At 42.4% G+C, this 21,619-nt stretch overlaps 1 protein-coding gene across 1 annotated transcript in view; it reads right to left on the reverse strand.

Moving 5' to 3' along the window:
- Nbeal1 (neurobeachin like 1) overlaps window positions 1-16,845 on the reverse strand; it is a 203,095-nt gene extending 186,250 nt beyond the window's left edge. Inside the window, exons 1-2 of the mRNA XM_045147952.1 lie at window positions 16,752-16,845; window positions 15,664-15,933 (exon numbers count right to left, since the gene is read on the reverse strand). Coding sequence (XP_045003887.1) covers window positions 15,664-15,714 — 51 coding nt within the window. The 5' untranslated portion in view covers window positions 15,715-15,933; window positions 16,752-16,845. The remainder of the gene's footprint in view (window positions 1-15,663; window positions 15,934-16,751) is intronic.
- Window positions 16,846-21,619: the final 4,774 nt, after the last annotated feature.

Raw genomic sequence — 21,619 nt, forward strand, 5'->3', positions numbered from 1 at the left:
CCCAGGTTTGGTTCCCCAGGACCCACATTAGCCAGCTGTACAAGGGGGCACATGTATCTGGAGTGTTTGCAGTGGCTGGAGGCCCTGGTGTACCCATTCTCTCCCTCTCTCTCTCTGTCAAATAAATAAAAATTAAATGTTGAAATTTTTTTAAAAAAAAAAGAGAGCTGGGTGTATGCCTTTAATCTCAGCACTTGGAAGGCAGAGGTGGGAGGACTGCCATGAGTTCAAGGCCACTCTGAGACTCCACAGTGCATTCCAGGTCAGCCTGAGCTGACCTAAAAATCAACAACAACAAAAAATAAATAAATAAAAGGAGGTGGGCCGGGCAGGAGGACTGCTGTGAGTTCAAGGCCACTTTGAGACTGCATAGAGAATTTCAGGCCAGCCTGGGCTACAGTGAAACCCCACCTCAAAAAAAGCATAAGTAAACAAAAATAAAATAAAAACTATTACATGATCTCTCAAATGGCTTTCCACATCCCATCAAAAAGCTAAGCACGGCCTGGAGAGATGGCTTAGCGGTTGCCTGTGAAGCCTAAGGACCCTGGTTTGAGGCTCGATTCCCCAGGACCCACGTTAGCCAGATGTACAAGGGGGCACATGCGTCTGGAGTTTGTTTGCAGCAGCTGGAGGCTCTGGCACGACCATTCTCTCTCTCTCTCTCTGCCTCTTTCTCTGTCTGTCTGTCACTCTGAAATAAATAAATTAAAATAAACAAAAAAAAATTTTTAAAGCTGGGCATGGTACACAAACCTTTAATCCCAGCACTTGGGAGGCAGAGGTAGGATGATCACTGTGAGTTTGAGGCCAGCCTGAGACTTACTTATTCCAGGTCAGTCTGGGTTAGAGCAAGACCCAACCTCAAAAAAACAAAAATATCTGGAAAGGATTATACTAAGTGAGGTAACCCAGGCCCAGAAAGCCAAGCGCCACATGTTCTCCCTCATATGTGGATCCTAGCTACAGATGATCGGGCTTCTGCGTGAGAAGGAAAATACTTAGTAGCAGAGGCCAGTAAATTAAAAAGGAGATATAAAGGGAAGAGAAAGGAAGGAAGGAGGGTACTTAATAGGTTGTATTGTATATATGTAAGTAGAATGATTGAGATGGGGAGGTAATATGATGGAGAATGGAATTTCAAAGGGGAAAGTGCGGGAGGGGATGGTATTACCATGGGATATTTTTTGATAATCATGGAAAATGTTAATAAAAATTGTGAAAAGTAAATATATATATATATGTATGTGTGTGTATATATATATATATATATATATATGCACACACACACGTATATATATACACACACATATACATACACACACACACACACACACACACGGGCTGGAGAGATGGTTCAGTGGTTAAAGTACTTCCTGCAAAGCCTGACTACCAGGGCTCAGTTATCCACATAAAGCCAGATGCATAAAGTAGCACATGCATCTGGACTTCGTTTGCAGTGGCTGGAGGCTCTGATCTGCCCTTTCTTTCTCTCCCTCTCTCTTTATCTCTCTCACCTCTCTAATAAAATTTTAAAAATTTAAGAAATAAAATATCTTATTTTATTTAGAGGAAAAGGGAAGGAGCGTGCCAGAGCCTCTAGCCATTGCAATGGAACTCCAGACGCATGTGCCACCATGTGCATCTGGCTTACATGGGTTCTGAGGAGTTGGACCTAGCTCCTTAGGCTTTGTAGGCAACTGATTTAATTGCTATGCCAAATTGTCTCTCTGAAGTGATGTTCAAGGGCTGGGGAGATGGCTCAGTGGTTAAAGGCACTTGCTTGCAAAGCCTGATGGGCCTGGTTCAATTCCCCACGTAAAGCCAGATGCACAAAGTGGCACATGCGTCTGGAGTTATTTGCAAAGGCCCTGACAGGCCCATGCCCATTCTCATTCTCTCTCCCCTTACAAATAATAAATAAAATAAATAAATACAAATAAAATTTAAAAACTTTTTTACTTGGGAGGCAGAGGTAGAAGGATCACCATGAGTTTGAGGCCACCATGACAGTAGAGGTCAGCCTGCACTAGAGTGAGACCCTATCTCAAGATACAAAAAAAAAAGAAGAAGAAGAAAAAGATGAAGAATCCAGGCACGGTGGCACATGCCTTTAATCCCAGCACTCAGGAGGGAGAGGTAGTAGGATCACCATGAGTTTGAGGTCACCCTGAGACTACACAGTGAATTCCAGGTCAGCCTGGAATCTTTTTTCTTTTTGCCTCCACAACACACATGTCAAATTTAAGCATGTTATTCATAAGTCTAATTACTTAGTCATTAAACATGACCACTTATGCAGTGATCTAGGACAAAGGAAACTCAAGCAACTTATTTCACTAAAATAAAAAAAGCATTACACTATGATTCAGAATCTTAGAGAATGTTCCCAGAACATGCAGAGAGTGTTGACCTTTTGTGTATTTGTTTTTCTATTAATATATTATTCCAAAATCAGCCTGTAATATAACATCACAGAGAAATCAGAGAATGAAAATAGACAAAGAGTAACCTTTGTGAAAATTTTTCAAGGAGTTTTATTACTTGCTTTTTGTTTTGAACTAGAATACAACTCATATTTATTCATGTATCTATCCATTCTAGAACCTCAAAACTCCAAGTACCTGAACTACTTCTCAGTTCCTTTCTAATAAAAGAAGTTCTTAGTAAAAGTTAGGCCAAAAGAGTCACACAACATTATAAAAAATTAATGCATTTCTCTTCATATTTTATTTAGCTATGATAGTATCTGGTTCAAATTCTAGACAAACCACTCTGCACTGAAGTAGATTCCAAGCCCTCTGTTTCTCAGGCTATCAAGGAGTTTGAAAACATAGCATTCTCCTACAAAACTGAGTAATTAACAAGGAAGGAAATGGTACCATTTCATTTGCTAACAAATAAAGCAATTATAACTGATAAAGGATCTCCATGAAGAACATCACAGACATTTTTGACAATTCACCATCCTATCTGCACCTCACAACTATCCAGAGAAAGTTTGGTTTTTCTCATTTTACAGGTTATAACAGGAAAACTATAAAGATATACTACTCTCCCAAAATCATACAGCTAGTAAGCGGGGCATGGTGGCACATACCTTTAAACCCAGCACTCAGGAGACAGAGGTAGGAGGATCACCCTGAGTTCAAGGCCACCCTGAGACTACATACTGAATTCCAGGTCAGCCTGGACCACTGTGAGACCCTACCTCGAAGAACCAAAATAAAATAAAATAAAACAAACAGGGCTGGAGAGATGGCTTAGCGGTTAAGCGCTTGCCTGTGAAGTCTAAGGACCCTGGTTTGAGGCTCAATTCCCCAGGACCCATGTTAGCCAAATGCATAAGGGGGCACATGCATCTGGAGTTCCTCTGCAATGGCTGGAGGCCCTGGCACGCCCATTCTCTCTCTCTCTCTGTTTCTCTCAAATAAATAAACTTATTTATCTATTTGAGAAGGAGAGAGAGGGAGGGAGGGAGGGGGGGAGAGAGAGAGAGAGAGAATATGGGTGCACAAGGGCCTCCAGCCATTGCAGAGGAACTCCAGACGTGTGTGCCACCTTGTGCATCTGGCTAACATGGGTCCTGAGGAATCAAACCTGGGCCCTTTGGTTTTGCAGCAAAACCTTAACCACTAAGCAATCCCTCCCGCCCTGAAAGATATACATATTTTTTTTTTTTTTTTGAGGTAGGGTCTTGCTCTAGTCCAGGCTGACCTGGAATTCACTATGTAGTCTCAGGGTGGCCTCGAACTCATGGCTATCCTTACCTCTGCCTCCTGAGTGCTGGGATTAAAGATGTGTGCCACCACACCCAGGCCTAAAATATATTTTTTAAATAGTGGAAGAGTTCAAGGCTAGCCTGGGCTACACAATGAAACTCTGTTTCAAAAAAAAAGCAAAGGGAGCTAGGTGTGGTGGTGCACACCTTCAATTCCAGCACTCAGGAGGCACAGGTAGGATCGCTGCGAGTTCAAGGCCCCCAAGACTACAGAGTGAATGCCAGGTCAGCCTGGGCGAGAGTGGGACCATACCTTGAACCCCCCCCAAAAAAGTAAAGGGGATCTGGGCATAATGGTGCATGCCTTTAACCCCCAGCCCTAAGAAAAACTATGTAGGGAGGTCAAGGCCAACCTAAGACTACATAGAGAATTCTAGGTCAGACTGGGCTAGAGCAAGATACTACCTCAAAAAAATGAGGAGGGGGCTGGAGAGATGGCTTAGCGGTTGGGCGCTTGCCTGTGAAGCCTAAGGACCCCGGTTCGAGGCTCGGTTCCCCAGGTCCCACATTAGCCAGATGCACAAGGGGGCGCATGCGTCTGGAGTTCATTTGCAGAGGCTGGAAGCCCTGGTGCACCCATTCTCTCTCTCTCCATCTGTCTTTCTCTCTGTGTCTGTCGCTCTCAAATAAATAAATAAATAAAAATTTAAAAAAAAATGTTTAAAAAAAAAAAAACGAGGAGGAAACATCGTAAAATGTTACAAGCAGCCCAGTGGCAATCTTAAGTCTGTTAAATGTAATGAGAATGAATCAGGCTGGGGCAGAGCGCACTGTAGCTAGTGTAGTGCAGCTCCACGGTGTAGTGCTTTCTTAGCATGCATAAGGCCCTGGATTCAATTCCAACACTATAAAAAAAATGATAATAAAATGGATAAAATGCAACCCTATTTTTAACATCTTTTATTATCATTATTTTATTTGAGAGAAGGAAAGAGGGAAAGAGAAAGGATGGGCATTCCAGGGTTTCCAGCCACAGCAAACAAACTCCAGATACATGCACCATCTTGTGCATCTGGCTTACATGGGTCCTGGGGAATCGAACTGAAGCCCTTTGGCTTTCCAGGCAAGCACCTTAACCGCTAAGCCATCTCTCCATCCCTTAACATTTTTTTTTAGTTTTTTATTAGCATTTTTTAATTTTTTATTAGCATTTTCCATGATTATAAAAAAAATCCCATGTTAATTCCCTCCATCCCCCCCACACTTTCCCCATTCCTTAACTTCTTTTATACCACTCTTTTTTAGAATTGCTTTTACTAAAGTAACCAATAATCTCTGAAATTTTACCCTTTTGGGGGGACAGGATTTCACTATGTAGCCTAGACTGACCTCAAACTCATGATTCTTGCCTCAACCTCTTTTGATAGTATTGTGTGTGTACACCATGTCTGCCTTCTAAATGTGTATGTGTGCGTGCATGTGTGTGAGTGGAGGCCAGAGGTTGGCATAGGGGTTTTTCCTTAAGTCTTTCTCCACAGCTTCCTTTTTGAGAAAGGGTCAATCACTGAACCTACAGCTCACTGATTCAGCTAGCCAATAGCCACAGGAATCCTCCTGCTTCTAGTTCCCTAGAACGAGGAATACAGGTTCATGTCACCATGCCCAGCTTTCATATGGGTGTTGGTGAGCTACACTCGGCTCCTTATGTTTGTGCAGTAAGCACTTTACCAACTAAGCCAACCCCTCATTCTCTAAATGCTTTCCTTAAATCCTAAATTGAATTTGATTCTGTAAGATTATTCCCTTCTGCCTCATCAGTCTACTTTCTGAGGCAATGTTACTCCTACTTCTCTTGAATTCTTTACAAATTCTCCTTCCTCTATCTTCTTTTTTAAATAATTTTTTATTTATGAGGGAGAGATAGGTACACCAGGGCCTCTAGCCACTGCAAACAATCTCCAGTTGCATGTGCCACCACATGCATCTGGCTCACGTAGGTACTGGGGAATCAAGCCTGGGTCCTTAGGTTTCCCAAGCGAGCACCTTAACTGCTAAGCCATCTCTCCAGCCCTCTATCATCTTTTAACAGGAAAAAGAACACACATTATTTTATGTATAAAGCATGGGAATGTTGTTACCATTTTAGAAGTTCTCAGTGATGACTGCCAATATGCTAAGTCTTTTATTACTAGAATAGGTCTCCCTTCTGAACTCCAGACACATATATGAGCTATTGTTCCCTGAACGTTCTGAAAACTCATAATGCTTACCTGAAAACTGAGTGATCCTACATTAGCTATCTTTGTAAATGAGATACCTAAGTATCAGTTTCCGAAATCTGTAGACTTGTTTAGACTTACCCATACCCACACATTTATGCTACATGTCTACAAAGTATTACCAATTCAATCTCCTGTAACCAGGGAAATTTATACTCAGAAGAATAAAAAGCTTTCATGCATCTTAACTTTTCAGAGTAATGTACAAGCTCCTCTAGTCAAATCACAAAGGTAATGTTCATTTACTAAAGATAATCTCCAGATTTATTGATATAAAATAAGTATTTCTTGCTTTCCCATCTTTCCAAAACAAACATATTAAGGAGCCACTTGTAGCAGTGTGCTTATGACCCAGTTTTTCTTTTTTTACAGTTGAAGAACATTTTCCTCCCTACAAAATCATTATTAAACCATAGAAAAAAATCAAGAGGCAGGGCTGGAGAGATGGCTTAGTGGTTAAAGTGCTTGCCTGGAAAACCTAGGAACCAAGTTTGATTCCCCCAGTACAAACATAGCCAGTGTCTAGAGTTCGTCTGCAGTGGCTATAGGCCCTGGTGTGCCCATTCTCTCTCTGTCTCTGCTCACAAATAAGTAAATAAAAATGTTTTAGGGCTGGAGAGATGGCTTAGCGGTTAACCACTTGCCTGTGAAGCCTAAGGACCCTGGTTTGAGGCTCATTCCCCTGGACCCATGTTAGCCAGATGCACAAGGGGCACAAGCATCTGGAGTTCATTTGCAGTGGCTGGAGGCCCCGGTGCACCCATTCTTTCTCCCTCCCTCCCCCCCCCCGCCGCCTCTTTCTCTCCCTGTCACCCTCAAATAAACAAAATTTTTAAAAAAAAATTTTAAAAAAGAAAAAGTCAAGAGCTATCTCCATGCTTTGCACATGCCAGACATTACAGATGGGCTATGTTAAGGGAAGGTATGCGTTGGTTCACTATACTAAAACTTTTATTTAGGATTATAACACTGTACTAAAGAACTGATAATTTTTTGGATTAGAAGAGTATTCACAGTCCTTTTTTTTTTTTTTTAATCTGTATAAAGAGGTGCTTGCAAAACTTTTTCTTTTTCTTTTCTAGCATTGGCTGACCTGGAATTCACTATGTATTCTCAAGGTGGCCTTGAACTCACAGTGATCCTCCTACCTTTGCCTCTCAAGTGCTGCGATTAAAGGTGTGTGCTACCATGCCTGGCTGAAGCAAAACTTTTATTCTGAAAAGGAACTTTACTCTGAGCTCACTGCAAAACTATCTATTTCAGTCATATTCCAGATTTAGCAGGACAAAGGGCAACAGCAGGAAGTATAGCATCACCAAGATCCAAAACAAACTGGGTTTAGAGTGGGCGAAAATAAAAACTCACATCTTTAAGATAACTAATCACCACTTAATGCCAATGTGAAAAAAGGTACACATTAAAAATTATTTAAGACAGTCATGAGTTTAACTTCACTGCTAATTATAAAGAGTAAATAATACTGATTTTTATTATAAAATATGAAAGCAAAGCCAGGCATGTACCTCCCACCTATAATCCAGCAACTGGGAGTGAAGGCAGAGAAGATAAGGAGTTCAAAGTTCAAGGACAACCTGGGCTACATGAGATTCCACACACATGTATTTAAAATTTACTAATAACACCGGGCATGGTAGGGTATGCCTTTAATCCCAGCATTAGGGAAGCAGAGGTAGAAGGATTGCCATGAGTTTGAGACCACCCTGAGACTACATAGTTAATTCCAGGTCAGCCTGGACCAGAATGAGACCCAACCTCAAAACAACAAAACAAAATTACTAATAACGATTACATTTTTAAAATTTATTTATTTGTAAGGGGAGAACTAGGGCTTCCTGCCACTGCAAATGAACTCCAGATGTATGTGCCACTTGGTGCATTTGGCTTTACATGGGTCCTGGGGATAGAACCCAGGTTGCCAGCCTTTGCAGGCAAGTGCCTTAACCACTGAGTCACCTTCCCAGGCCACAATTACTTTTTTTTGAGGTAGAGTCTCCCACTAGCCCAGGCTGATCTGAAATTTCCTATGAAGTCTCAGAGTGGCCTCCAACTCACAGAGATACTCCTATTTCTGCCTCTCCAGTGCTGGGATTAAAAATATGGGACACCACATCTGGCATTTACTGTTTTTTTTTTTTGGTTTTTCGAGGTAGGGTCTCACTCTGGTCCAGGCTGACCTGGAATTAACTCTGTAGTCTCAGGGTGGCCTTGAACTCACGGCGATCCTCCTACCTCTGCCTCCCGAGTGCTGGGATTAAAGGCGTGCGCCACCACGCCCGGCTTTACATTTTTTTTTAACTTCAAAGGTACATGTAAATATAATCAATACTTTTTTCCCTCAACTTTGAGATAAGTAAAACTGTTACTTTTTTCCCCCATTTGACAGATGAGAAAAATCAAAATATAAAGAAACTAAAGGGCTGGGGAGATGGTATAATGGGTAACAGCGTTTGGTGCACAAGCATGTGGGGACCTAAGTTCGATACCCAGCACCCCACATTAAAAGCCAGGCATGGGGCTGGAGAGATGGCTTAGCAGTTAAGGTGTTTGCCTGCAAACCCTAAGGACCCAGGTTCGATTCCCTAGTACCAATGTAAGCCAAATGCTCAAGGAGGCACATTTGTCTGGAGTTCATTTGCAACAACTGGAGGCTCTGGTGTGCCCATTCTATCTGACCTCCCCAAAATGGGTAATTTTTTTTTAAATGTTTATTTTTATTTATTTATTTGAAAGTGACAGAGAGAGAGAGAGAGAATGGGTGTGCCAGGGCCTCCAGCCACTGCAAACGAACTCCAGACGCATGCGCCCCCCCTTGTGCATCTGGCTAATGTGGGTCTTGGGGAACTGAGCCTCGAACCGGGGTCCTTAGGCTTCATAGGCAAGCACTTAACTGCTAAGCCATCTCTCCAGCCCAAAATGGGTAATTTTTTTAAAAACTTTTAAATAGGCAGGCATGGACACGCATAGCTGTACCCCACCATGAGGGGGGACAGGGACCAGAGGACTGCTGGGGCTTGCTGGTCAACTAGCCTAACGGAAAACAGTGACCTCCACACTTAGTGAAGACCTTTCTTAAGGAATAAGCTGAGGAGAGGTAGAGGAGAAAACGCAGTATCATCCTCTGGTCTCTGCATGCAGACACATGGAGTCTGCACAACAGCACATATACACTCACCACCCATGTGCACAACACCAAAGGGGAGGGAGGGAGGGAGGGAGGTTGGTTGATCTTACATTCAGGTCCTTAAGAGCAGAAGCAGAACAGAACTAAACTTTGGTTCCACTTCTGTTAGTTCCACAAATGACACATTCCTAGAATACCAGTACTTGGGAGGACGGGGCAGGATTAAATTCTAGGTCAACCTGGCGTAAACAAGACCTTGTCTCAAAAGCAAAAGCAAAAAAAGCAAAGCTAATGAACCCTGAATTTCAGCTGTTTGTTGCCGTATTTCAAAATGTCACACTTTTTTAAAAAATTTTTTTTATTTTTTCAAGGTATGGTCTCATTCTAGACCACATTGACCTGGAACTCACTCTGTAGTCCCAGGCTGGCCTTGAACTCACAGCAATCTTCCTACCTCTGGGGTTAAAGATGTGTGCCGCCACACCAGGCAACACTTTTAACTCAATTTGTGATACTTTATAGCAGAAAGAAAGTAAGTTTCATCTTATGGAAGAATCTGGGAGCTTGGTTTTTCTCGTTTACATATTCTAATGAGCAAACTCAGCACACCCAAAAAGGATAAATGTCTAAAAGAAATATACCCTGAGGCTGGAGAGATGGCTCAGCAGTTAAAAAGTGCTTGCCTGCAAAGCCTAACGACCCTGGTTTGATTCCCCAGTACCCATGTAAAGCCAGATAGACAATGTGGCACATGCATCTGGAGTTTGTTTGCAGCAGCTAGAGGCCCTGGTGTTCCCATTTTCTCTCTTTGTCTCTCCCATCTCCTTCTGCTTGCAAATAAATTAAAATAAAATTAAAATAAATACAGTGAGGCCTGCCAAGAATTCTATCTACATGTGAGCCTGAGGCAAGAAAATGCCAAGCTCAACGCCAACCTGGGCATCTTGGTGAGATCCTAAATCAAAAAATAATAAGTGAAGGAAAAATAAACAGCTAGGGAAATACCTCAGCAGTAGAGCACTTGCCTATCATTTGCAAAGTTACAAGTAGTGAAAAGGACGAAAGGACAGAAGGAAGGACAGGACAGAAGGGAGAAGAGGGGAAGGGAGGTGGAGAAGGGGGGAGAGAGAAGAGAAAAAGATCTTGTCAAAGACAGCAGCCGAGATAAGGAGTTCATGATACATGTCTTTCCATGCAAAAACATGAAATCCAAAAAGGTGCTAAATTCCACTAGTTGATGTAAAGTTGTATTAAACTACCCTTCACTTCTGTCTTTAGAATGTTAAGGAATGATATCAAAAGACAAGGTGCCTAGTACATATAAAATAAAATCTTTTATACTAAAATAAACAGCTATCATTTTACATTCCATACTGAAATATATCCAGACAAGTAGTTGTTAGCTACTAAAATACAGATATCACATTAAGCCTGGTCAAATTAATGTTTAACTTATAAAACTTATATGAAATGCAATGTTAACCAATCCTTGACCCTGGGTGGGGAATGACTATTGGAGGCAAGAAAAGTTCAGACTACATATAATTTGTATACTAATGAAAGAATCTTCAGAGAACAAGAATATTAAGTGATATGAAGTAATTCTGCTGATATAATAAGAACTATGTAAGATTAACAAGTAACTTGTTATGAAGGTCACGTTTCTAACAATGCAACTAAACTCTATTTCTAGAAGGACCAAGTGAGAAAATTTGGCCTGAAAAGTTTGGTAATAAAACAAACTAAACACCACACACACAAAAAATGCTGCACTCGGGAGGCAGAGGTAGGAGGATCACCATGAGTTCGAGGCCACCCTGAGACTACATAAATTCCAGGTCAGCCTGGGCTAGAGTGAAACCCTACCTCAAAAAAATCAAACAAACAAACAAAATTATGTGAGGTGATATATATGTTAGAGTTGATCTTTCCAGTGTACATGTATCAAAACATCACACTGTGACTCATAAATACATACAACTGTCAATTCAAAATAAAATATATTAAAAAGAAAAAACTGGGCTGGAGAGATGGCTTAGCGGTTAAGTGCTTGCCTGTGAAGCCTAAGGACCCCAGTTCGAGGCTTGGTTTCCCAGGTCCCACGTTAGCCAGATGCACAAGGGGGCGCACGCGTCTGGAGTTCGTTTGCAGAGGCTTGAAGCCCTGGCGCGCCCATTCTCTCTCCCTCCCTCTATCTGTCTTTCTCTCTGTGTCTGTCGCTCTCAAACAAATAAATTAAGAAAAAAATTTTTTTTTTAAGTTTAAAAAAAAAAGAATAAACTACAAAGTATTTCACAAATTCTTTTTAAATGTTGAATTTGATATATGAGGAACCAACCCTTAAAACTGTGTTGGTAACTCATTTTAATTCTATTTATAAGACTTAAATAACTAGTATTTAAACTTGCAACTCCTTTAGAGTTCCTTTTTTTAAAATTTTTTTATTCATTTTTATTTATTTATTTGAGAGTGACAGACACAAGAGAAAGAGACAGGGAGGGGGAGAGAGAGGGAGGCAGAGAATGGGCACGTCAGGGCCTCCAACCACTGCAAACGAACTCCAGATGCATGCACCCCCTTGTGCACCTGGCTAACGTGGGTCCTGGGGAATCGAGCCTCAAACCGGGGTCCTTAGGCTTCAAAGGCAAGTGCTTAACCGCTAAGCCATCTCTCCAACCCTAGAATTCCTTTTATAAAGCAATATAACCCACAGATACATCGTTGAACTTTCGTACTGTTCAGTGACAACTTTTAAAACATTTTAATACTGACTTACTACCAACACTGGAATACCAGTAACACTGTAGCAATATAAACTATGTCTTAACCTGACTGATCCCAAAGAGACCTACACAAATCTTCAAAGATGTCTTCTTTAATCAGGTATGTATACAATGTTCTATGTTCTAAACAAAGAAAGTAGGGCAGCTAAATGGTAACCACTGTTAAAATTTTAATCAGATGAACCTGGAGTTCAAGAATACCTGGTCACTTTGGGAAGCTATTAGTCAACTAACTCATTCTGAAAATTGACACGAAAAATACATTTATGTAACCTGCTTTCCTTTTAAGTGATGTCATCAATAACTGATTATGGGACATTAATGTGTTGTTCCAAACAACGAAAAAGTGATGTAACATTACAATACTGTAAATTCCTCATGAAAAATAATGCAAGTAAAAATTACTAACAAAGCCGGGCGTGGTGGCACACGCCTTTAATCCCAGCACTTGGGAGGCAGAGGTAGGAAAATCACATGAGTTCGAAGCCACCCTGAGACTACAGCCTGAGCTAGAGTGAGACCCTACCTCGGATAACCAAAAGAAATAAAAAATTACTAATGAGTGCTACATGTGCAAATTAATGTAGCCTTCCACATTTAAAACAGAACCTTAATAAATTAAACCTCTATACCTGTCAGTTCACGGGCACCAAAAGAGAGGAACAATGAAATAAAATCAAGACAAAACAATCAGCAAAAATCCAGATTGCAGAAAACTCTAAGGTTAGTAATTGGTTTCTTCAACAGACAGCAAAGAAGTGTGGTAAAGAACCTATACAGAAAGGTTCACACACATTTTCAATAATACACAATGTGCATGTTTCACACAACTACTGAATCAGACAATGGAAAACAGCATTGAGAAATGAACAGGAAAGTTTGGATGCAAACATTTTATGAAGATTGTACTGTGGCTTTGTCTTTGTTTGTGTCTTCATTTTTTTCAAGGCAGGGCCTCACTCTTAACATCTAGAACTCACTCTACAGCCCCAGGCTGGTCTTTTCCTCACAGCAATGAAAGTGTGTGCACCACCAAGCCCACCTTGCCATTTTTGTTGTTTTTCAAGGTAGCATTTCACTCTAGCCCAGGCTAACCTGGAATCCACTATGTAGCCTCAGGGTGACCTCAAACTTATAGCAATCCTCCCACCTCTGCCTCCTAAGTGCTGGGATTAAAGGTGTGCGTCACCATGTCCAGCATTGTGTTATTTTAGAGATACTTTATAGATATATATTTAAAAATATCTATAGATATTGTAAACTGTGAGATTTGAGTAAAAATAATTCAGGTAATAGGGAAATGAAAGGGTACAGTTAAATCATGATACTATGAACAGAGGATAATGTGTGTCAAAATGAAGAAGAGTTACTATATCTCTGTTTTGTGCATGCTTAAACAAAAATACTAAAATCAACATAGAAAAACATTAGTAAAAACAACGTAACCTCATTTACTTTTTGTTTTGGTTTTTTGTGGTAGGGTCTCACTCTATCCCAGGCTGACCTGGAATTTCCTACGTAGTCTCAGGGTGGCCTTGAACTCATGGCAATCCTATCTCTGCCTCCCAAGTGTTAAGATTAAAGGTGTGCGCCACCACACATTTACTTGTTGTCATTATGAAAAGAGTGAAAGTAAACTGAATGCACTTAAGTGTTTTTCAAATTATTGAACACATACTAAAATTTCAGTTTAGGGCTGGAGAGATGGCTCAGTGGTTAAGGCACTTGCCTGCAAAGCCTAAAGACCCAGGTTTGATTGATTCCCCAGTACCCACATAAACCAGATGTACATGGTGGCTCATACAACTGGAGTTTGTAGTAGCTAGAGGTCCTGGCACACCCATCCTCTATCTGCCTCTTTCTCTCTCAAAAAAATAATAAAATTTCATTTTAACTTTTTCTAACACATTCCTTTTTTCCAAAGTGTCTGAATGAAATAGATTCCTTTCGATTTATTTATTTTTGAGAGTAGGGGAGAGAATGGCTGTGCCAGGGCCTTCAGCCACTGTGAGCGAATTCCAGATGGGTGCACCCCCTTGTGGGCATGTATGACACTGCATGCTTGCATCTGGCTATGTGAGACCCGGAGATTTGAACATGAATTCTTAGGCTTTGCAGGCAAGTGCCTTATCTGCTAAGCCATCTCTCTATCACTGGCTAGATTCCTTTTTTATTAGAAGACATGTCTATTTTTAGAGATATTCCCAGCATTAAATTACACAAACCTAAAAGTTACTCTGAAAATTCCTATTAAACATTTCAAGATCTATATCCTTTAATAATTATAGTAACTTCAAACCAAGAAGTTAAAAAATCCAATGGGACCTCTAAAATTATTACAGATAAATGAGATCATTGTTAAAAAATAGTTAAACAGCTGAAAATATTAAAGAGAGAAAGCCTGGAGAAGTAATGCTAAAATAGAGGCCCTGACTTGAGAACTTTACCACACAGACCTAAGCTAATGTAAATAGTAGATCAGGGATGTTTCTCTGATCCTCACCAATATCTTCAAAGTATTAACATGGTTCCTCACTTGAAAAATGTGTTTTATTTTGTTTTTTAAGAGAGAGAGCAAGAGCCCACCAGAGCCTTAGCCACTGTGATCCAACTCCAGACTTGCCAACCAGTAAGCATGTGTGATCCTGTGCTTGCGTCACCTTCGTGCATCTAGCTTACTTGGGATCTGGAGTGAGACTGAACTGGGTCCTTAGGCTTTGCAGGCAAACTCCTTAACTGCTAAGCCATCTCTCCAGCCCGAAAAATGTGGTTTTTAAGTAGCACCCTTCTCAATAACCTAAAATCAAATCTACCAGGTAAAAATTCAAACAAGGAACATAAAGTTGTTTTTGAATGACAGTAACAAAAATACTGAAGAGCCAAAATGGTGAGTTCTAGACTCAACACCATGCTCCCCACCCTCACTCCTACACCCACCCCCAACTACTTTTCTCATCAGTAAAAGGGAACTGCAATACTCATCCCACAGGACTGCAGTATCGCATGAGACAGTGCCCATCTGTGCAAACACAGAGGCAGTAACAGAATACCCACCTTAATCAGACACTTTTATATACAACTTAAAAGGTTAGCAACGAGAAAAATGTTTAATGACCTCACAGAAAAGTCTATTCTGTGGGGGCGGGAGTAATGGCTCAGCAGTTAAAGGCACTTGCTTTCAAAGCCTGATGGACTGGGTTTGATTCCCCAGAACCCGTGTAGAGCTGGATGCACAAGGTGGTGCATTTGTCTGGAGTTTGTTTGCAGTGGCAGGCGGCCCCTGGCATACCTACACTCATGCTATCTCTGTCTCTCTCAAATAAATTTTTAAAAAGTTTTAAAAGAAATGTCTATTACAGAATAAGTTCCAGGTCAGCCTAGGCTAGAGTGAGATGCTGCCTTGAACATATAAAAAAAGTCTCTATTCTATCCCCAGTTGCAGTAGAGAAAGAACACCATAAAAATAAAAACATTTTATTTTTCCCTTAAGAGCATCATTTTACATATACAATTTTGAGATCACTCAAGTATCAAAAACCGCAACAAAGTCTGCCCATATTATTAATGTTTTCAAATCTGAAAAAGTGGGAAATATAAAAATCTCTTACATGTTTTTAAATTTGGGGGTGTGAATGAGTGTATAAACTATTACCAATTAAATTAAGTGGTAGTTAAGCAGGTCACAAACTTTTATAATAAAATATGTTTAAACACAGAAATAAAAAGGAAAGCAATTACCTTTGTACAATAAAGCATCCAAAGTTCAAAGAGCCTCTCTCTGGATGCCATTCTGGCTTTCACTCTGGCACTTTTAATTTTTCCTCAAAAAGAAGGTTCAAGACCACAGCACGTTCATTTTATTTTCCAAGTTTCTCATCTGTTACAGTAAAGGTCATAGCAGTAAACAAAAATCAGTGAAACAAATAGAGTGTGTCTTGTCAACCAAAGGCAGTTTCAGCAGTTATTCCAACCCATCTTCATCAGTGGGAGTTAGGCACTTAAATAAACCTGCGAAACAAAAAAACACTCAAAGGTTTGTTCAAAAAGAGAATCCGTATTTTAAAAAAAAATCTATTAGACTTATGAAAAAAAAAAGTAGACAAGATTTATCTACTGAGCTTGTCAGAATCAACAGGATAAAGTTTTACACCGAGCGGATTTTCATGCAAACTTATGTTTTCAGGGGGAAAAAGAGACAAAAAAAAAAAAAAAATCTCAACAGTTGTCACATCGATATCCTCTAGGGCAGCTTCATAACCAGAAACGCTTTTAGGTGAAGGTTAAAGTCGCTCACTCAGGAAAGACGAGGAACATTATTTATAACGTGTGGAATTGCTCAGAATTTTCTAGTCGGCTACTTCCAAGTTGTTGAGACAGTTTGCGGCGTTGCCCAGCAGGGCGTGGGGGTTGGAGGAGGAGGAGGAAGGAATTCCGGATGCGTTTGCTGTGAACGATCCTCAGGGTGAAAGGCAACCTCCCCACCTGGCCTGACCACCTCCCCACCCAGCACGGAGGCGGAAGCGCGCGCAGCTCGCCCTGGAAAGCCTCCAAGGGTCCGCGCTGGCGAGGGGGTCTTTAAACCTTTCCCGGCAACCCCGACCGCGCCAGCCCAGGCTCACGCGAAGAGGGCGGATCCGCTTCACAAACGTGGCACGGCGGGCTGGGCGTCCCCCCCTCTCGACCCGGGGCCGGCGACGACCCGTGCCGGGACGACCTCGCCCCTGCCCCGCCCGCTTCGGCCCGCAAGCCCCCCCCCACCCCGGGGCCCTCCCTCCGGCCCTGCGGCCGTCTCCTTCCCACCAGCAGCCTCCCCTCACCGCACTCACGCACGCCGCGCCGGCCGCCTTCCGTCTCCGCCGCTGCCCTCGCCCCTTGCCAAGGCGAAGCCCCAGTGTCACCCCGGAGCCCCGGCAGGCGGGGAGACGGAGGCGGGGCGCGAGGGCGGGGCGGCGGGGGGCGGGGCGGGGCGGCCCCTCGGCTAATCATGCCGGCCGCTCAGGAAGGAACCGGCCCTCGGGCGGCGGCTCCTCATTGGTCGGGCGGCCCCGAAGCCCCGCCTCCGCATGCCTGCGCAGCCGCGCTCCCGCAGACCTCCGCGCAGCCGGCGCCAGCCAGGGCCCTGGGGTCAGAATTCTCCCAGCTGGACGTGGGCCGCGGCGCGCTGACGTCCGCCCCGCCCGGTCCAGCTCTCCTCAGACTCCGCTGGAAAAAGGGTGGCGTCATTTCCGCAAGCCAGCTGAGAGTGGGGATCCTCCCCTAAGGTGACTAGGGGGGATTTTCGTCTTGGTGTCTTTGTAGAAATGACTGTATAGTAGTAACGTGTAAAGACAACACAGACCCGCAAGAGCAAAAATACTTCTTGGGATGCAAAGATGGCTTAGCGGGTAAGGCACTTGTCTACAAAGCCAAAGGATCCAGGTTCAATTCCCCAGGACCCACGTAAGACAGAAGCACTAGATGAAGCATGTGTCTGGAGTTTGTTTGCAGCACCCATTCTATCAAATAAAAAAATTGTGTGTGTGTGTGTGTGTGTGTGTGTGTGTGTATTTCTTTTTTCCCTGATAATGTTTGTGCCTCATATTTTCACTGTCGTCCTATGTTAATTCCAATTCCAACTAAGAAACTTTCGAATGAATTTTGCTCTTTCAGGAAAATAAAAGACCATCAACTGCATTTATAAGCTATACACAACTTTCATAAGTGTTCTTTCTTTTTTTTTTTTTTTTCTCTTTTTCTGGTTTTTCGAGGAAGGGTCTCACTGTACCCAGGCTGACCTGGAATTCACTATGTAGTCCCAGGCTGGTCTCGAACTCACATCAGTCCTCCTACCTCTGTCTCCCTACTACTGGGAATAAAGATGTGTGCCACCATGCCTGCCTTCTTTTGTTTTAATTGATTTCAAAAAAATGCATGATTAGCCACGTTTTAAACCTAAACATTTGTTAAACTTTTTACTGTGGAAATTTTCAAGCATATAACAGAGCAAACTAGAAGTAGCTCGTGCTTAGCATACCTGAGGCCCTATGTTTGATCCCTAGCACACACAAAAAGAAGCCAACTAGCAAAATGAAGTTCCATGCCATCACTCTGCTTCAAACATTAACGACTAAAGCCAAGAGTGGTGATGGGAACCTATAATCCTAGCCCTTGGGAGGTGGAAGGAGGAGAATCAGGCGTTCAAGGTCATCTTCCACCACATAGCAAGTTTGAGGACAAGGTATGCATAAAGCCTTGGTCCAACCCGCAGCAAAGAGAAGCTACAACCTCAGAGACAAAAACACTCTTCTTGGGCTGGAGAGATGGCTTAGCGGTTAAGCGCTTGCCTGTGAAGCCTAAGGACTCTGGTTCGAGGCTCGATTCCCCAGGTCCCATGTTAACCAGATGCACAAGGGGGTGTACGCATCTGGAGTTCATTTGCAGAAGGTTGGAAGCCCTGACTCGCCTATTCTCTCTCTCTCCCTCTATCTGTCTTTCTGTGTCTGTCGCTCTCAAATAAATAAATTAATTAAAAAAAAAAAACACTCTTCTTAGTGGACGCTTCCCCTCCCCCCATCTTAGTAATTAGCAATTCTATTCTTCCAGGTGTTCGTTCTAGGAATTTTACATACATTTCAAATCCAGTCCAATTCCTTGACTGTATTGTCAACATGTATCTGGAAACATAATAAGTTCTCCACATCACCACCTCTTCCACCTTCTTGAGAGTTAGCACTGAATTTCATCCAGATTGCTGTGATGCCTTTCCACACGTCTCCCTGCCTCTTAACCATTTACCTTCCTCCACCTGTGGGTTATTCTCAACACAAAAGAGATAATTTTACCGGTCTGAAGGGATAGCTCAAAGTTAAAAGTACTTACTTGCAAAGCCTAACTGTCCGGGTTCAGTTCCCCAGTACCCATGTAAAATCAGATGCACTAAGTGACACATACTTCTGGAATTGGTTTGCAGTGGCAGGGGGCCTGGAGTGCTTTCCCTCTCTCTCTCTCTCTCTCTCCCTCTCTCTCTCTCTCTCTCTCTCTCTCTCTCTCTCATTCTCCCCTTCCCTCCCTCCCTCCCTCCCTCCCTCCCTCCCTCCCTCAAATAAATGAATAAAAAAAAAGTTTTTAAGTTCCTATGGGGCTGGAGAGATGGTTCAGTGGTTAAAAGTGCTTGCTAGCAAAGCTTTATGGCCCCAGGCTCAACACCCCAGTATCCACATAAAGCCAGATGAACAAAGTGGCACATCTGTTTGGAGTTTGCAGTGGCAAGAGGATCTGGCATGCCCATTTCCTCTCTCAGTCTCATTCTCCCCTCCCTTGCAAATAAATAAATAAATAAATATGTTTATTTTTTTTTTTTAAGTCTGGGGCTGGAGAGATGGCTTAGCAATTAAGGCACTTGCCTGCAAAGCCAAAGGACTTTGGTTTGATTCCCCAGGACAGACATAAGACAGATGTACAAGGTGGAACATGTGTCTTGATTTTGTTTGCAATGGCAAGAGGCCATTCTCTCTCTTTCTCTCTCTGTCTCCCCCTCTTTCAAATAAATAAAAATAATTTTTTTTTAAGTTCCTACAAACTGGGCATGATGGAGCACGCCTTTAATCCCAGCAGTCGTGAGGCAGAGATAGGAGGATCACCATGAGTTTGAGGCTACCCTGAAACTACATAGTAAATTCCAGGACAGCCTGAGCTAGAGTGAGACCTACTTCAAAACACCAAAATAATAAAATAATAATAATAATAATAATAATAATTCTACAGCTGGATGTGGTGGTGCATGCCTTTAATCCCAGCACTTGGGAGGCAGAGGTAGGAAGATCACCATGAGTTCAAGGCAACCCTGAGACTACATAGTGAATTCCAGAATAGCCTGAGCTAGTGAGACCCTACCTCAAAAAAAAAAAAAAAGTTCCTGCAGAGCCTGTCATGGTGGTGCACTCCTTTAATCCCAGCACTTGGGAGGCAGAGGTAAGAGGATCACTGTGAGTTTGAGCCCAGCCTGGGACTATAGAGTGAATGCCAGATCAACTTGGGCTAGAGAACGACCCTACCTCATAAAAACAATAAAAGGTTCCTATAGTTAATAAATTTTATTTCAAAGGGAATACTGATTGATTTGCATGGATTTATTTATCTATTCTTTCTTTCTCTTGTGAGTAGCAGCATAAATATGGAAGAGATATAATATGTGGGTATGATATAAAACTAAACCATGGGCTGGAGAGATGAATTAGCAGTTAAGGTACTTGCTGTGAAGTCTAAGGAGCCATGTTCGACTCTTCAGATCCCACATAAACCAGACACACAAAGTGACTCAAGCGTGCACAAGGTGGCACATGCATCTGGAGTTCGATTACAATGGCTGGAGGCCCTGGAATGCCAATTCTCTCTTACATGCACGCATGCACATGCTCTCTCACATAAAAATAAAAATAAAAATAAATTAAAAAAAACGCATTGGTTGGGTTTTCTCAGAAAAAGGAAAAGGAGGGGACGGACAAGGTGGTACATGTCTTTAATCTCAGCACTCAGGAGGCAGAGGTAGGATGCTGTGAGTTCAAGGCCACCCTGAGAATACATAGTGAATTCCAGGTCAGCCTGGGCTAGAACAAAACCCTACCTCAAAAAACCATTAAAAACAAAAACAAGGGCTGGAGAGATGGCTTAGTGGTTAAGCGCTTGCCTGTGAAGCCTAAGGACCCCGGTTTGTGGCTCGGTTCCCCAGGTCCCACGTTAGCCAGATGCACAAGGGGGGCGCACGCGTCTGGAGTTCGTTTGCAGAGGCTGGAAGCCCTGGCGCGCCCATTCTCTCTCTCTCCCTCTATCTGTCTTTCTGTCTGTGTCTGTCACTCTCAAATAAATAAATAAAAAATTTTAAAAAAACAACAACAACAACAAAAACTAAACCAGGGCTGGAGAGATGGCTTAGTGGTTAAGCGCTTGCCTGTGAAGCCTAAGGATTCCAGTTTGAGGCTTGATTCCCCAGGACCCACGTAAGCCAGATGCACAAGGGGGTGCAGGCGTCTGGAGTTCATTTGCAGTGGCTGGAGGCCCTGGTGCGCCCATTTTCTCTATCTGCCTCTTTCTCTCTCTCTCTGTCGCTCTCAAATAAATAAAAAGAAATAAAACAAATAAATAAACTAAACCAACTGCCATCAGTAGTCATTGGATTCCCATTGAAGTCACAGTCAGAAGGGCAAAGATAGAGTCTGGAATGCCACCTGGCTGTCCCTACAGAGACAGAAGGGTGCAGTGTTGTGCTTTGGTGTCTATGTCACTGGGCAGATCTTAGCTTGACCACCCTCCAGGAGTCTGTCTTACCCTATATAAACTCATGAATGACTGGCACATTTATCCTGCGTGGCATGTATCTTCTTTCTGTTGCATTAGGAAAATGAAAGAATTTTTCGTACTCTGAGGAGTTTGCTAGTGGGCATACCAATGACTTCTGGAGTCAAGCAAATTCTCCTTAGATAATATGTAGGTATCATGAAGAACCCAACACCTTCCGTCTGCTATTCTAAAAATCCCCAGGAGTCGTTATCCCTGCTAATTGTCTCTAATCATCACAGTAAGAACTTGATCAAGCTCCTAGAGGAAAATCACAAAAGTATGGGAGAGGAGCCTTTATACTTGCCTCCCCTTGCAAGATTTTCTTAAAATATTTATTTACTTTTATTTGCAAGCAGAGATATCAGACAGACAGACATGC

Source organism: Jaculus jaculus, chromosome 4 (assembly GCF_020740685.1).
Source record: "Jaculus jaculus isolate mJacJac1 chromosome 4, mJacJac1.mat.Y.cur, whole genome shotgun sequence".
Lineage (NCBI taxonomy): Eukaryota > Metazoa > Chordata > Mammalia > Rodentia > Dipodidae > Jaculus > Jaculus jaculus.